This window comes from Rhipicephalus microplus, unplaced genomic scaffold, assembly GCF_043290135.1.
Source record: "Rhipicephalus microplus isolate Deutch F79 unplaced genomic scaffold, USDA_Rmic scaffold_65, whole genome shotgun sequence".
Taxonomy (NCBI): Eukaryota; Metazoa; Arthropoda; class Arachnida; order Ixodida; family Ixodidae; genus Rhipicephalus; species Rhipicephalus microplus.
In genome coordinates this window covers 1563318-1581404 of record NW_027464638.1, presented here as the reverse complement: position 1 = coordinate 1581404, position 18087 = coordinate 1563318, and the positions used below count along the sequence as shown (strand labels likewise).

Here is an 18087-nt window from a genome sequence, read left to right as displayed (position 1 = left end):
ATGGTGTGTATATAATAGCTCGCCGTTAGTGAGATGGACAGCATGAACCGGCCTAGTTGGTTAATTCAGCGCACTAAGAAGTGAGGGGTCGCTAGCTAGAATCCCCGGTAGGGTGCCTCAAATCCTCAAATTTTTTCTTCTAATTAAAATTTTTCTTTCTGCCTTTATATATATATATATATATATATATATATATATATATATATATATATATATATATATATATATATATATATATATATATATATATATATATATATATATATATATATATATATATATATAACACTACTTCCTACGATCTAGGTTCACTCATCTGGCTGCATGTCCCTTCTGCTACACTTGGCCTTTCTACCAAGTTGGTCTCCAAGTATGATGGCCCATATCGTATACTACAAAAAACGTCACCGGTGAATTATACTCATCAGGCCCCTGGAACCATCTTGTGACCAACGTCGTCGTGGACAGGGAATTGTCCACGTGTCGAGACTTAAGCACTGCTACGACCCTCCCGTGTTTACTTGTCCATAGGTCACCAGGATGGCTCCTTATTTCGCGAGGAGTAATTGTAATGAATATGATTGACGGACGCTTTGCTGTTACTGAAGAAGACGATTATGATCGGTGGCTGTAGTTGTATAGCTCGCGCACGCCGCTCACCGGTAGCCAGACCTGCCTGATAAAGCACCTTTCGCCAATGCGAAATGCACCGAAATGCACGCTCCGAAATGCACGCTCGCGCTGCTCACCTCGTTCCCCTGCCAGCAGTAACGTGATTGGCTGGCTTGTGCCACGTGATTCGTCCTCCCGGTCAGATCGCGCCACGCTCTCACTTCGAAGTCAGAGCGGTCGGGAGCGCTCCGGGTCAGAGGCTGACGCTCTGAAAGATCCAACCGAAGGTAGTCCGAGCACTCGTATTCTACCAACCAAAGGCGCAGCCACTTTTCAGAGCGCTCCAGAGCGCTCAAAAACGCCCAACCGAATACGCCATTAGCCTCACGGAGAGAGGGGGTGGACGTAGAGCCCCTGGACGCTCACTCGCGCGCCCTTATCTCGCGGTGGGGAGAATCGTACGTCTTGGCCCGCCTTTGGCTTTAACCAGAACGATTCTGTCGTAGTTACCGGGCACACAAAGGCCCCTGAAATCGTTGCACAGTCTCTTACTGAGAAAACAGCGCGCTTCTGAGACACAGCGAAGTAACAACTGAGACGCTTATTCGTGTTCATCTGTAAATGCGAGTACGTTGTGTGTGTGTGTTTTGTGCGTGAGAAACGCGGGGCACGTTTCGATCTGCTTGCCATTTGGCGCGTGACCTTCCAATTTGTTGCTATCGCGTTCATTGCTTCGCCTTAGGGGCAAAGCTGCGACGTTTAAGGGCGAAGCTCGTTATGGCGTGGCTTGTGCGTTCCCCGTTGTCGCAGTGCGCAAGCTGTGGCACATACCCGCATACCAGTGGCTTATAGCCGCCTTCGGGCACATATCCGCATGTCCACATGTTGCGAAAAACGTAGCGCAGCATAGTTAACACGCTCTCGGTGTTAACAGAGCACTGACAGCAGAAATGTGGTACATAATCTCGTTTAGTTCTTCAATTGTCTGCTGGATGGCGGTACTTGTATATGATGAATATATGATAAAAAGAAGCGAGATGACAGTACTTGAAGTGTTCACTAGATGGGCGGACAGACGCACGCACGGACGGACGGACGGACGGACGGACAGACAGACAGACAGACAGACAGACAGACAGACAGACAGACAGACAGACAGACAGACAGACAGACAGACAGACAGACGGACGCACAGACGACACACCGAAGGACGCACGGAAGCACCGAAGGATTCACAGACGCTTCGCCCCACTCATTATCAGTGATTCCGTGAATATGCTGTAATTTTGTTTGGTATGAATATATATATATATATATATATATATATATATATATATATATATATATATATATATATATATATATATATATATATATATATTTGAGCGAGGATGACGCTAGCGGTAATGTAGCCACCTGACATTGTGTATACCGAGTCGACAAAATTACACTTCTCCTAGTGGAAACGCGTAGAAAATGCGCATTGAACTAGTCGTGCATGTTATGGTCATGATGCATTACTTCACTTTACCAAGAGTACTATGGAAGGACAGTGTCAGACATAAAGAGCGCATTAGTGAAGCTTCCGGAGTATGCGGCCGTGGCGCAGTGCACAGTAGCGCACCCGGCCTCCGCTGTCCCGGACCGAAGAGTCGTGCGTTCGACTCCCGTAGACAGAACGCTTTCTAACACCAAAGTGTCTTATACCGGGGTCCACCACGGCTTCGCTGACGTACTTTCGTAACAGAAGTGACGTGGAAAATTTTATACTAAGAGATTGCAAAGAAGAGAAAAACCAGAAGGCAAGCATTTCTCGCGCGGAATCCAACCAGCAGCCTCTCGATTCTCAGCGCGCGCCGCTAACCACTACGCCACGGAGCGTACGTTGCGTGGAATGCTAACGGCAACCTATTTATATGCACCATACACAAATTGGCAGTCCTCAGAGCTCAGAATTTTTAGCGCGTTTTTGTTATCATGGCAAGATGGCGCGATGGACTCGCGTTAAGCACGCTTCGAGGTGGTCGCCTTCTTGAAGCGCCACCTCCACGGAGCATGGTCTCTCCTGCGCGCGGACTTATTAGTAGTAGTAGTAGTAGTAGTCATAGACTTTTATTCAGCCACAATTTACAGGCCGAGCGTTTCGACAACCTGTGCGACCAGTCGACGCTGTTCTTCTTCCCCTTCGGCGCCGATTCAGTCGAGCCAGGAGGTGATGGAAAGGGATGGGGAAGGGTAATAGCTGGATTGCTGAGCAGTTTGGCAGTAAAACGGGCAAACAGACGGGTCGTCATATGGGAAGGGGCAATTGGGACAGCAGGGGTTAGACGTATATTTATGAAGGAAAAGGCGAGAGGGGGTTATTAGGCAATTCATTTGGATGTGCCGTAGAGTTCGAGCCTCGAGCGCTGTGAGTGATGATTGGACTTGTAATTCGGGAGAGAACAAAGGTCTCTTCACGCGCTACCGCAGCCGCGTTTACAAAAGGAGCACGCTGCTGACACACGACGCAGTAAAAATATCGACAGTTGAGAACGCTTGCCTGATGTATACTTGTGCGCTCGTTTCATCGCTTTGATTGTAGAGCAGTGACAGTTGTTTGTCCACGCTCGTCGTCCTGTGTATGCTAATTTCGTGTGCTTTCTGCTTGAGGTGTGCGCTGCAAGTTTAGAGCTGCTTGCCGTTCTTAATGTGACCTTCCGATGTTTTTACTGTTGCTAAAACAATGCACAATAAAAACTCAACTACTCCTCTAAAGGCACGTTTCACTTTCGTGTTATGCCAAGTCCTATGTAGGGCCAACGCCTCCTTTATTTCAATGCCAGTGCGAACGCGCGCTTCTCAACGGAAGCCGTCAATCCAGGTAGTGGTCGTAATGGGGCGCTATATGAGGGGTCGCGCTGCTCGCGTCACACGTGCGTCCGAGCGCTTTCTCCCGGAGATGCGATAGACGTGTTTCCCACACAAATGCCATACGTCTGTCAGTTTCGCTCCTTCATGCTGCTTCTTTCTGGCTCGATACAATGCCGCCGCCGCCGCGTAACATAGCAGCGCATGCAGAGACGTTGCAGCGACGCTACCTCATTGGTTGCCCGCGTAGCGCCACCAACGGCGACACGCTATCTCAAAAAGGCCGTATATTTCACAGAGCCGGCGTGACTGCCAATATTGTGAACACGAGGAATGCAAGACGCCGCCCGACGGCTCTGTACACTACTCCACATAAAATTGATTGATATGTGGGGTTTAATTTCCCAAAGCCACTATCTGATTATGAGAGACGCCGTAGTGGAAGACGCCAGAAATTTCGACCACGTGGGATTCTTTAACGTGCACCCAAATCTGAGCACACGGGCCTACAACATTTCCGCCTTCATCGGAAATGCAGCCGCCGCAGCCGGGATTTGATCCCGCGACCAGCGGGTCAGCAGCCGAGTACCTTAGCCACTAGACCACCGCGGCGTGGCGCAAAAAAAAAAAACTTCATATAGTTTCCGTCATGAGGCACTGCATGAGGCACGCTCCCCCATCACCGCAAAGCCCACGCGAAGCCTTGGGAGAGAGCGGAAAAGGACTAGAGGAGAGGGTGGTGAACAGCTGGATTGGGCTCATCTGGCTGGCATTCATAAATTGGAGGAGGCTTTAATGGGGCAATCAGCAACATTTTTTTCTTAGCTTTCTGACTGCGCGATGTCATATTTATGACGGAAATACGTCACCGATGTCTCGGTGGACACCGGCATAAGGCACTTTCGTGTTAAAAAGCACAGCACAACGACCACTGCGTTGAAACATTGAATTGGCAAGTTCGCCTTGGTGGATCTGTGGCTAGCGGGTGCTCGGCTGCCGACCCGAAGGTCGCCGATTCGATCCCGGCCGTAGCGGTCGCATTTCAATGGAGGCGAAATGGTGGAGACCCATGCACTGTGCGATGTCAGCGCACGTTAAAGAAGCCCTCCACTACGGCATCTCTCATGTTGTTATCGTGGTTTTTGGATGAGAAACCCCACCGTTTATTATTATTATTATTATTATTATTATTATTATTATTATTATTATTATTATTATTATTATTATTATTATTATTATTATTATTATTATTATTCGAATTGGCAAGACGAATTCAAGATGTGCCAAATGGAATACCAGATGACAGCAGCACAACGCCTTTTCCGCCATTTGTGACGCGTATGTGGACAAAAATGGCAGCGCCAGGGAAACTATTACAGCCGTATAGGCCTATGACCATTCCAGAACAAGGCGTATAGCACCGCCAAATACCACTTTGACTCCTTGAAAGGATAGTTAGGGGGTCGACAATACAGCGAACAGAAGAAGGCGCGGGGCAGGCTCATATGTGCTCATATTCAGCGTTACTATCAGTCCTACCTGTATTCACGTTATTACTCGAACATACTCGCTGGTATTGAAACACAGTGTCTTTCAAACACCAATTCAATATTTATCGATCAGAGGCGCGATTGTGTAGAGGATGGTCTTAACCACCCCCCTCTCAACTCTACCAAGGAAGATCTCGGTAAATATTTCAGTTGTCATCTCTAGAAAAATGGTCTTAATGGTTTCCAACCATGCGCGCTTCGTTTGAAGGTACTATTGCGTGAAAATGCGGCAAAAAGAGAATCGATTCCGTCAAATATCGGTGTTGGAGGACATTGACATCATGATCGAAAAAGATAATTGTAGACTAACAAACTCATGAGTCAACTTACTCGGACTCAAACTCAAGTGGAGCCTTGAGTCTGGGTGAGTAATGTTTGGGTGAGTTTGAGTCCGAGTGATTCCGGTTGAAAAAACTTTTGGCGAGTGCGAGACCGAGTGAGTCCGACTCAGAAACATTTTTGTGAGTCTGAGCCCGAGTGAGTCCTGAGGGCAAAATGTATTTCGTGAGTGAGTTTGACTGAGCTACACAAGTTTTGCCGGCCTATGCAGGGCACAGACCCTGTTAAAACGAGACTGGTTATTGATCCCGTTAAACGAGACCACGGAGCGTATGCGAAGGATGACCATGTAGTGCGTCACGGTGTAAGGAGCTGACCCACAAACAGTACGCGAAGTAGCCGTACAATCAAGTTCTGTGGACAAAAACAAAAAAACAAAACAAAAAGCTCCAGCACGATAGGATCACGTGCACATTTGTTAGAAGCCCCGAGATAGTGCAAACATATAGTCTCCGAACTACTGCGTAGACGAAAATGCTGTAGGCCCGTGTGCTCAGATTTGGGTGCACGTTAAAGAACCCCAGGTGGTCGAAATTTTCGGAGCCCTCCAGTACGGCGTCTCTCAAAATCAAACTGGGTTTCGGAACGTTAAACCACACATATCAATCACATCAATCAATCATTCGAACTACGGCGTGTCTTGCAATAATACTTTTTATTTCGCGCAGTAACTCCTCCTGAGTAAAAAAAAAAAAACATAACTAGCGGTCAAACTACCAATCAATCGTCACCAACGTGAACCAGTTTTACGCACGACGATCGTCGGTGCATGAAAGCGTGGCCACAAGACGCGGCCGTCACGTACTTTTCACGCGAAATCAAGCTTTTTCTCAAGCCGAATAAAAAGAAAATATGCGAGGCGGGGAGCATATTGCTGTTTCCAGTGGCAACGTGAACGAAACGAAAAGCCCCTCGGGAGAGAGGGGAAAAAAGTATAAAATCGATGGATGGATAGATTAAATGGATTGATGAGGCTGTACCCTTCAGATCGGGCGGTGGCTAACGCCACCAAGCCGTAATACCTAGTGAACCACCAACTAGATTTATCTTTTTTTTTTCCTTTAAAGAGTGAAGTATAGGACTGGTACTTTGTAGCGAATGGTTTAATTTTCACTCGTGCCTTGACTTTAGCCACCAATCAGATAACCAACCTTCTTCTAGTCAATTCTACCCGCCTGAAGACTATTTTGCCCTCCCTGTACCTAAACCCCAGTGCTTTAAAAAACTCTGCGCCACCATCCTGAACTATACGGTGAAGCCCTTTACAGAACATTATCAAGTGTTCGGCATTTATCTTTTTATCTCCACACGCACCGCATACCGTGTCTACCCCTTCGTATTTGTCCCGATATGTCTTCGTTCGCAATACTCCCGTCCTGGCCTCAAACAGTAGAGTATTATCATAGATCCTTTCCTTGGCGATTTCCTGCTTTAAAAAGTTTGATAGGTCTCTAGTGCGGAATTCTTAATCATGCCGATTATCCACATATCGGTCTCAGCTTCCTTCACCTTCTTCCTAACCGATAATTCTTATTGGTTTGGCCCCCTGCTGCTTTCTAAGTACTTACCAGTCAATTTTCTAGTTCGCTTCCTCTATTTCGTATCGACATTCTTCATGTACAAGTAGCTGAATACCTTCCTAGCCCAACGCTCTTCCCCCATTTCTCTCAATCGCTTCTCAAATTTTATCTTGCTGCTACCTTCCCTGCCCTCGAATGATGTCCATCCCATATCACCTTGTACTCCCTGATTTGGTGTATTCCCGCGAGCTCCTAAAGCAAGCCTACCTATTCCACGTTGCTTAATTTCTAATCTTGCTTGAACTTCTGATCTCATGCACAAGACCGCATTGCCGAACGTCAGCCCAGGAACCATGACCCCTTTCCGTATTCCTCTCACAACATCATATCTATTGTAGTTCCACAGTGCCCTATTTTTCATCACTGCTGCATTCCTGTTACCTTTAGTCGTCACGTATATTTCGTGTTCCCTCAGGTACTCGGTCCCATTGCCTATCCATACGCCCAGATATTTGTATTTATCTGTTATCTCTAGCGTGACCTCCTGTATTCTAAGCTCACTACCTTCATTATCATTAAAAATGATGACTGCTGATTTTTCCTTACTGAATCTGAAATCTAACCTATCTGCCTGATTACCGCAGATGTCCATCAATCTCTGCAAATCTTCCTTGTTGTCGGCCATTAGCCCTATATCATCTGCGTACATCAATGTTGGTAGTGCCTGTTCAATGAGTTTTCCTTGTTTGACGAAAGAGAGGTTGAAGCCCAGTCCACTTCCCTCTAATTAGGCCTCTAATCCTTGTAGGTACATCATGAATAACAAGTGTGACAGAGGACACCCCCGCCTAAGCACCGTTTTACCTCTGCAGGCTTGGATACCTGTTTTTGCCAGTTTATAACTGCCTTGTTACCTTTAAAGATATCCTTTAAAAAATTAGTGGCTCCATCTTCCACACCTTAAATTACATAACGTTGGTGAACGAAATGGAGCTCATTAGCTTTGGGCGAATTTAACACAGTCACACAATAGCGAGCAGTTGCGCAGAAAGGTGTGACGCGTTAACAGTTATATCGCACTTTGATCGATGCACATTATAATGCAATTCAGGAGTGAGTGCAGTATTCTATCTTCTATGCGTGGTGTAGCTGTTGGGACTAAATAAATGGGAAACACGTGGGCACCCGCGCTTGTTCTTCTGAACTTGTAGTGCTCATCAAATAGCGCGGCGTACGCTGACAAGTGTTCAGAACGCCGGGTTCAAATCCTGGCTGGAAGCCGGGTACCAATTAAACCAATGCGAAAACACGGATGTACATTGATATTGCACTGTAGGAAGAGAAACGATGGTGGGTCGTAATTATTCTCGAAACCCCATTCCATTAGCGCATCCTCTGTAAAATAATCGGGGGATATTATGCCCAAACAAGTGTTAACCCGTGCGCGTACCGAGTCGCTGTTTTCGCAAACGATGCAAGTCTTTTGTTGCGGGCAAAGTTTTAATAGAGGAGAACCCTTACACCCCTTCGGAGCCCGAACAGTGCTGTCGATGTGAAAAAACGGACTCAACGCCCTCTCGCAAAACGCAACTGTCGGATAGCCAAATTGCTGCACAGTGGTTTGCCGTTGCCTAATTGCACGTTTCGCAAATATTTCCGGCTCGTTATTGGTAGGTTGCGTTAGCTTCCTTCCACTGTATTCCTACGCGTTGTACCGCAGCAACGGTAAGAAACGTGACAGCATAAATATTTGACATAGCCGTGTGCTGCTGTGGGAGAGAGAGAGAAAAAAACAACTTTTATTTCCAAAATCCAAGTCCGGGTCTGAGCTCTAGGGTGAAGCTTCACTGACCTCCCCTAAAATAGTACATGGTTAAGGAGAATTGTCCACGAGGACGTTGTTTCGCTCAGATTCGAAACGCAGGCCTCCTATGTAAGTATGCTAGAGTGGAGTGATTGGCGTTGAGGCGTATTAGCTCTGGAATAGCGCCAGAATATGTGGGATAGAGTGAGTATGGAACCGCACACTTGGCAATAAGGTGTATACGGGCCTTATTGCGTCTTACGCCGTGTAAAGTCATTCGGCAGGGAATGTGTTCGTGCTTGCCTCAAGAGCACGGCTTCTTTTCCAGAAAAACCTTCAGGCGGTCTAAATAGCTCTGCTCGGGCTATGCGAAGGGATTTCAGGCGGACCCTTCTTTCCTTGTGGCATTCGGCGCGGTCCACTGCCGACAGATAAATTTCAGGCCAACCATGGGGAGCATATGAATACCAAGGCATCGAGGCGTAGGTCCGGGATTTGCCCCAGGAAGTGCGACCTTGCGTCCACTTCAGGTAGCGGGATTATGATTTTCATAAGTAGTGAGCTTCATCAGATTATCTGGAGTGACTACGTTCTGGAGGAAGGCCTGCAAGGAGTCAGTCCTGACCGTGATTTAATAAGAGGCGTGCTCATGCTGTGATGACTTGCGTTATGGCGAGTATTTCTGCTATTGCCCCGGAAGGAACGTCGAGATGGTGTTTGACGATTGTTTCACCACGTGCGTCCATTGTTAGTGTGACTGATTTGCCGGCTCGAAAGCTGGCGTCGGCGTGGTATGACGTCACATCACTTTGAAGCTGTCTGCGGCAGCGTGATTAGCATCTTGCAACATCTCGTTCAGTGTGCGTGTGTTTTGGTATTGGTATAAGGTCGATATAAGGCAGTGCGTCCCACGGAGGAGCTGGCGGTATAGTATAGAGGCCATCCACCAAACACGTTTTGCATCGCCACCATCAGATGGCACTTTCCACTGTCAAAACCACTAGCTCGCCGCCATCAATACCATCAGTTAACATTTCTTCTACTCTCGACGTCATGAGCCATTAAGACCACTACAGTTTCCCCCATATCCACTATTATTGCCGCCTTATCTACTACTCTTCAAACCATATCCAGCAACAATTCTAGATCCACCAACTCAGGATTTTCAATAGGGTATTGCCATTAACTCTAAGTGGCATTGCCCTCGTACCTTATAGTTTCATACAATTATACCTAGAGAGAAATCTGGAGCTGCTATCGAGTACCTCGATGAGAATTATGGTAAGTACAGACTTCGGATTGGATAGGGTTATAAAGCTAACGAACTGTCTACAGACCTTTTTCTACAGTTTCAGTTTCGTTCTTTGCACAGAAAAGATGCGATGAAAAGCGCCGAAGCAGTTCCTTCGTTGTTCGAACAGGCTGAAGAAAACTAGCTCTCCTTATTTGCTGAGATCTTGGAGCTTTACGAGTCATATTTGACAGTTTAAAGGAAGCGTCGTCCACGAACCACTGTGCATTGATGTATCGTCTCATGCCAGTGCAGTATTGCATCAAGATTATGTTTCTTCACGAGCACGTCTTTCCTAAACTCGTTTAAATCGACTGCAAAACGGTGACGAAACTAAGTAGACGCACCGTCACGATCCGCTGACCCTACTTCACAACAAAACCAGAGGTGCGTTGGAGAGGTACATAGACAGACGCACATAGCGTCACATAAGACGAAACGTTAAGTCTTTCTCACCGAATACTGTACTGTTATTTCCATAAATAGATAATGCGTACTTTCGAGGAAAGAAAAAAAACATGTTTGTTTTCAAGTGTTGAAAAAAAAACTAATTTATTAAACTTTGATGCCGAATCTGGAACGCAATGGTAGAAAAACGCAAACCCTGATAGTTAAATTTGCCCAGCTTTCACGTTCGACACCTAATCACAAAAAAATTTTGTCACAAACATTTTGTACAAATATATGAAGCAAGGTTTAATTAAACTTAAGTTCATATCACCTTGTTTTACACTAGGAAAAGAAGCGTCCCGAATCTCAAGCATGTAATGCATCCAAAGTAGATACGAAGCCTGTTCCTATAATTCCCATTGGGGTACAAGCGCCACTGAAGCAGCCCTTGTAGACACTAGCGCAAGATTCACCTATAGGTATTATTGCACGAAATTCTATGCCTCGTACATTATATTGTCCACAAACTACTCCATGTACCTACCACGGCAATTGCGCATCACCGCAATACACTCGGAGATAACAGATCACATGCTCACAAGATCACATCATACTCGCAAAAATCCACTACCTTGTGATCTTGCATATGATGATCCTCATATGATCACATGTCTAATAAAATATTATAATATACGTACGTGAACTCATATGAACGGATCACAAGCGAGAACCCACGAGCGTGTACGCCCACACAGAGTTTCAAGACTAGCAATGCCGATTTCTACTCTAGCAGCATGAAGGCTATTTATACCCTCAGTTTGAGATCCTACGCCATGTAATAGTTAGCACCCATATAATTTATAATTGATGTCTTCTACACATCATCGTGTGAAATACTATCTGCTTATATGTGTGCAATTACGTAGCACGAGCTTAATTTGGACGAGTTGGTTCATCGTGGCGGTATTATATACCAACAGCGCGACAACGGCACGAAGAGATATAATGAAAAAAAAACAGCGCTGTTTCCTGTCGATTTTCTCTCTTTCTATACCACTGTCGTTCTATTCCAAGGTAGTCAATAAAATTAAAATTTGCCTAAATTTGCACTTAAAAATATACTGCAGCATCTTGGAAAGGTCTGGCAACGTAAGTACCTTAGTAGTTACTTAGTTGAAAACACTAAGAAAGCTTCTCTGGTTAGTAGTTACAAGCTTTACTAGCTGCTGCTTAGTAAATGTATGCCGGGAAGGCAGAAAAATACGTTGAAGTCTAGTAAATACATGCCTTTACTAGCTGTTTGCAAACTTTTTTTTAATTAAATGATCGAGCCCAAGGCAGAGCTTCAGTTCTTCGGGGTCCTTAGGCTGCGCAAGCTGAGTGGACTTGGAGACACGATTGCTTATAGAGCGGCTGCGCACGTGGCCGCCAAGGAGGCACGGCCGTCGTGGATGAGCATCTGTTTGTAGGTGCGAAGAAGAGCGCTGTACGCCGCAGTGCGGGTTTCAGGGTCAACTTGTCCTAGCAACAGGGCCATGTGAGCCAGAAACCGCATGGTCAGAAGCGGCGGTTCGATCTGCTGACCGGTTATCCAGTCGTGTATCTCTTCTACCAAAGAAACACCATCGCCCAGAACGATTCCTCGCTGCACGATGTGCGTTATTTCTTTGTCTAGCGTCTCACTCGAGCCCACAGCCGCCTGGAGATCACGAAAAACCGCTTCAAAGGTTCCACGGTCACTGGGGTAGCCGGGTGGTAGTGGTCCGTGGCTTCTACCTTGCTGCTTGGCAGTGCGGAGCTCCTGCTCTACGCACACATCGACAACAGCGCGCATGCGAGCCCATAGCTGATCCTCCCATGTGGTACACGCGGGCAGCATTGCTTCCAGGTTGCCACTCAGAGCACCATACACAGCGCGCTTGTACGGCGAACACGTGGGACTTGACGCCACTCTCCAGCAGGCTCGCATCCATAAATCCCCGTAGAAGCTGCCTTGGGCGGGTTGCTTCAAGCCGGCACCAATGGTGCTGGCGTTGTGCAGGTCATGGCATGGCCTGCATCCTGCGAGAGCGTTGGCTAGATAACGATGACCGTTGTCGGCAGCCAGCTCTTTGGCTCTATGCAGTTGGCCTGCTCGCAGGTGGAAGAATATGTTGTAGTGGAATTCGTGCATCGGTAGCCACTGCCTGGAGGGCGCGTCCGCGTCCAGTTCAGTCATGTGAGATGATGATGCACTACCGATGTTGCGCTCATCCGCCGCGCAGGTTTCCAACCAGTCGACCACTAGTTGCGCCTGGCGTACGAACGAGTCTCTAGCCATGAAGGCCTTCACGATTTCCCTGTCACTACCTTCGCGAGATCCGTCGACGAACATGGTGCTGTCACCGCGCTGTTCCATGAACTCGTCCGCCTTGAGACGGTCGCGCAGGAGGGCACCCGTAAGCTTCCAAGTGTCTCGCTCTTCGGTGAGCAATGTTCGGCAAGCCATGGCTTCCATCCACGCCGGCTCGTCCTGGCAATACCCTATGCTCTCGGTCACTTCTATAAATTTGGCCAAATAACTCTCGCAAAGGATAGCATACTTTTCAGCCAGCGTGACGACGTCCTCCCTACTTGCATGAGCATTGTAGGCTTCCATGAAGTCTGTGTGCATGTCGGCAGTAGCGACGACTGCAAGATGTTCGGTTGCTAGCTCTGACGACTCGCTCATGCTGGTGGTCACGTCGGCGGCTTCGAAATTGGCACTTACATTGCTCGTGCCACGCAAAGGCATGTTGGCACCGGGCGCAGCGAAGTCTCCCATGGATCCTCCTGTGAAGGCGCTCGCAGTTGTGGTTGGGGTACTTGTGGTACTGGTTTAACACGAGGCCGCCGAATGCTTAAATCCTGCTGCTGCCGTGGCAAGGACGCCCTCCGGTTGCTGAAGCGGCTTCAGGAACGTAGCTCGGTCACCGGCGTTAAGGCTCGAGCTGCTCCACAGCACGAGCCGGTCTTCGTCTTCTTCTTCCCCTCAGCACATGGCACAATCCCATTGGACGGAATCAGCCGTGTAGAAGGTGCATTGTTTCATGATTGCAGTACTATGCTATTATTGTGTCCACTAGTGAATAATTGTAATTAGATCCTGATTTGAAATGTGAATTACTAGTAATCAAAAAAGTGGTGCGCGCACAATCTTGCAGAAGATTTCCTAGTCACAATGATATAGTCCCGAATGGCAAAGAAAACATCCCTGTGGCTGTACCACAGAGCACCGGCCCTAAACGAAAAAAGAACAAGTTGTTGTTGGCCCAGTCTTCGAAGAGGCGGTACTTGTACGCTCTTCACTGCGCCATGTCACGCACCTGCCCCGCTACTAACGTTATTTTTAGTAGCTTGTATAAACGCGATATGTGAATACAAACACTCATTTTATTGTCAAACTTCCACCTCAGTTTTAGTGTTAGCTTGAAGACCACGGAAAACATTGCACGGATCACATGCATTGGGTAACGCGGAGAGCGTCCCCTGAAGCGTTCCCTAATGGCCCCGAGTTATCACATATATGCGATACCGGCACCAGGGCATATGTCACTGATTTGCACGTGAATGTGGTCAGCTGCGTTAAAAAAAACACATTAAGGAGTTTTCAAAGTGTGTACGCTAAGTTAGCCGTTGTAGCGTTTGTGTATGGCCGCTATATGAGTTTTCGAATAGCGTTTGTCCCCCGCAAACGCACACTCGAGTCACCGAAACGGAGCTTTGTGCGCCTTGCAGGCCGCTCGATCTTTCGGATTTTTTGCGCGTGAACCAAAAACACAAACGGCCAAACGGCGATTAGCCGCACGACACATGCGCCGAGGCTACAGTGGCGGTTGTACTCTCGTTGCATTTATCAACTATATTTACAATGTGGGGACGTCAAATTGAGACGTCATCAAGGATGATTGATTGATTGATTGATTGATTGATTGATATGTGAGATTTAACGCGACCAAAACACCATATGATTTTGAGAGACGCCGTAACGGAACGCTCCAGAAATTTCGACTACCTGCGATTCTTAAATCTGCACCCAAATCTGACCTCACTGGCCTACAGAATTTTCGGCTCCATCAAAAATGCAGCCGCCGAAACCGGGATTCAGTCCCGCGACCCGCGGGCAGCACCCGAGTACTTCAGCCACTATAGGCCACCGCTGCGAAGCCATCATCAAATATAATGATGATGGTTTTGCATAACTCGCATTGACGCCGCCGACACCGACTGACAATATTCACGCTTGATGAGGCATCAAAAGCTTTCACCCTAATAAAAAGGTGCATACACGGGTATTTCAACGAGGAGAAAACATGAGTTCGCGGTCACTGTGGTCGCCAGCATTTACCTTGTGAATGCTTTCCTTACTATTCGCACAGCTGAATAAATGTATTTGCGTGCAGATGGAAGAATATTTCATGCGGCTCTGCGACCTCTACTTCAATTTCTTTATTTTTTTATTTTTTTTCAGCGAGGTAAAATGTATTTTCAATAGCGGTACCGGTAATGCTGGTAATACAGTGTTCTTAAGGCAAGCAGCGCTAGCATGACAGTCATTACCGGGAATCCACTATCCGCAGTTGATGACGTGTTTGTGTTGTCTTTGCGGGCAGCATACATGATTAGCTGTTTTTAACAGGGGCACTAATTGTGAAGCTGAGGCGGTCATGTCAGGCCTTCAAGTCTCTGACGCGCTTGTTGTAACCAAAAACAGAGGGCTAGCCTTCCTTCTACTTCTAAAAAGAATTATGCAAATAAAAAAGTGCCGCCATATCCACGAAGTGAATGATGATGAGTGGGCGAAGCTCCGGAGGTAAACCTGGTAAACCATGAATCCTCTGTACATTTTGCCCACTCGATTTTATTACATCGCTCCCCCTAGCGTACGTCGCCGCACTAAATCGAACGATTGCCTTCAACCAATGACACGCGCCATATGTGACATCATTCCTATTTTATAAGATCTCGCGTCTTTCATCAACTACAAGTACCGCTTTCTAGTTTATAACATCTTGCATCTTTTCATCATCAGCTACAAGTACCACCATCTAGTAAACACTACAAGAACTAAACGAGAGGTGGCTACATACAGGAGACGGTACCGCCATCTAGTGAACACTGCAAGAACTAAACTAGAGGTGGCTACATACAGGGGACGCACAGCCCACGCCATAAGGAGCTTCGCCCCTAAAAAGCAGGGGCCGAATTCACAAAGCTTTCACTTGGCTACGCATTTTCTTAGCCAAGAATTCTCTTATCTCGAGGTATTACGATAGCGTGGGTACGAATTTACTTATTCGGCACGTAAGAGGGCGAGGAGCACACACGATAGCCGATGAAACGACAAGGAAAGAAAGAAGTTTGTCGACATGATAACAAGGCAGCTCGCCCAGCGTCTAGCATCGAGAGTATACGATGATGGCCAATGTCTTTTCGCTTCAAGTAAGCTTCCAGTTCCGGGCGTCTGCTACAGCGCTTATGCGCGGCCGCGCTCCAGAAAGACGCCCGTGGGGCCTGCGCAAACGCTTTTATATATATATATATATATATATATATATATATATATATATATATATATATATATATATATATATATATATATATTGTAGGCATTCATTAAGCACATCTACTATCTTTACACATATTCATCATCATGAGTGGCCGTCATCTTCATCTGCTGTGGGGACTTGGCTTGTCTGAGTTCTGTGCCTTGGGCATGGTCACTTCATCGTGTCTTCTGGGCCTAATAAAGGTTGCCTTCACCGTTACATCACAATATATATATGGTCAAGTAGATCCTCCGTGAGCGGTCACAACGTGGTTTATTTCGACGTTTCGGCCTAGAGTCTGGCCTTCATCAGGATTAAAGGTACAGTTTGTTGGTGCTCAGCTTTATACAATCTCAAATCAGAGGAGAAGAGAAAAAAAGACAGAAAAAAGAAAAAAAGAAGAAAAGGAAAAGAAGAGAAAAAAGGAAAAAGAAAAAGAGAAAAAGAATATAAGGTGGACTCCCCTCGGGCGCTCCCCTTCCACTCTTCCTTCCACTTCCCCATTCATCTCTCTCCCCTTTCTCCCCTTCACCTTTCTGATGCCTGCGCTCTGTGTATGCTTCCTTTCACTAACGGATTCTTGCCGACCAGACGGCGCCTCCTGGCTCTGGTGGTTGGGTGTGGGGCAAAAAAGAGCTTCTTTAAGAAGTTGTAAGCCTGTAACTACTCGGCGCCCCGTCAACATTTCGTCGTAGAAAGAGGAGTGCCGCGTATTGCAGCTGAGGCTGGTAAGTGGGCTTTTTAGGAGGTTTTAAGCCTTTAACTACTCGGCGCCCCGTCAACATTTCGTCGAAGAAACAGGGGTGCTGCGTATTGCAGCAGAGGCTGGTAAGTGGGCTCTTTAGGAGGTTTCAAGCCTTTAACTACTCGGCGCCCCGTCAACATTTCGTCGTAGAAAGAGGGGTGCCGCGTATTGCAGCAGAGGCTGGTAAGTGGGATTTTTAGGAGGTTTTAAGCCATTAACTACTCGGCGCCCCGTCAACATTTCGTCGTAGAAACAGGGGTGCCGCGTATTGCAGCAGAGGCTGGTAAGTGGGCTTTTTAGGAAGTTTTAAGCCTTTAACTACTCGGCGCCCCGTCAACATTTCGTCGTAGAAAGAGGGGTGCCGCGTATTGCAGCAGAGGCTGGTAAGCGGGCTTTTTAGAAAGTTTTAAGCCTTTAACTACTCGGCGCCCCGTCAACATTTCGTCGTAGAAAGAGGGGTGCCGCGTATTGCAGCAGAGGCTGGTAAGTGGGCCTTTTAGGAGGTTTTAAGCCTTTAACTACTCGGCGCCTCGTCAACATTTCGTCGAAAAAACAGGGGTGCCGCGTATTGCGGCAGAGGCTGGTAAGCGGGCTTTTTAGGAAGTTTTAAGCCTTTAACTACTCGGCGCCCCGTCAACATTTCGTCGAAGAAACAGGGGTGCCGCGTATTGCAGCAGAGGCTGGTAAGTGGGCTCTTTAGGAGGTTTTAAGCCTTTAACTACTCGGCGCCCCGTCAACATTTCGTCGTAGAAAGAGGGGTGCCGCGTATTTCAGCAGAGGCTGGTAAGCGGGCGCAATGCAAATTCCTTGCCCGCTTCTGGATTACGCGTGCAGTAGGGGCCTCCCGGCTGTGCACAGGGTTGCTGTTGGGCATGTCATGCATGGCACAATTGATTGGGTAGTAAAATAAAACAACAGACGACAGCTGTACTTAGGAAGAGTAGTTACACTTGGAATTGTTTTGAGTTGTCCAGTTTCCTTCGCAGCTGCAGTGCCGTGAGCTCAGTTACTATTTTCATTATTACAGTTATTGTTTTCTAATGCTTTAACTGCTGCAAGTGTACCAGGATTCTCATTTATTCCTCTATCCAGGGAGTTAAATCGGTGGATAAGGTATGACTCTCGTTGTTCACGTTCTCGGTTTAATTTAAAACCCGTGTCTAAGAGCGTTACTGATAGCTTGTCGATTGCATGGTCGGGAAGATTGACATGTTTTGATAGGGGTAGATTTGGGGCTGATTTCGCATAGGCTCTGTGATCATTGAAGCGAATCCTAAATGGTTTTTCTGTTTGTCCGATGTACTGCATACTACACACGTTGCATTCGAGTAGGTATACCACATTAGAGGAATCACAGGTTAGGTGTCCTCGTGTGTTAATCGAAAACTTGGATTGTGTGCTGGTTAGTTTGTGTGTTTC

The 18087-nt window shown here is 47.0% G+C and overlaps 2 protein-coding genes across 3 annotated transcripts in view; both read right to left on the bottom strand.

Annotated features, from left to right (window-relative positions):
- The window catches only part of LOC119161362 (glycosyltransferase 25 family member), a 230211-nt gene that overhangs the window by 40476 nt on the left and 171648 nt on the right, over positions 1-18087 (bottom strand). The gene's annotated exons all lie outside the window — the stretch shown is intronic.
- LOC142790033 (nuclear pore complex protein Nup107-like) lies at positions 7109-15337 on the bottom strand. The gene has a single exon (XM_075885060.1). The coding sequence runs from the start codon at positions 13157-13159 to the stop codon at positions 11759-11761; it is 1401 nt and encodes a 466-aa protein (XP_075741175.1). The 5' UTR covers positions 13160-15337; the 3' UTR covers positions 7109-11758.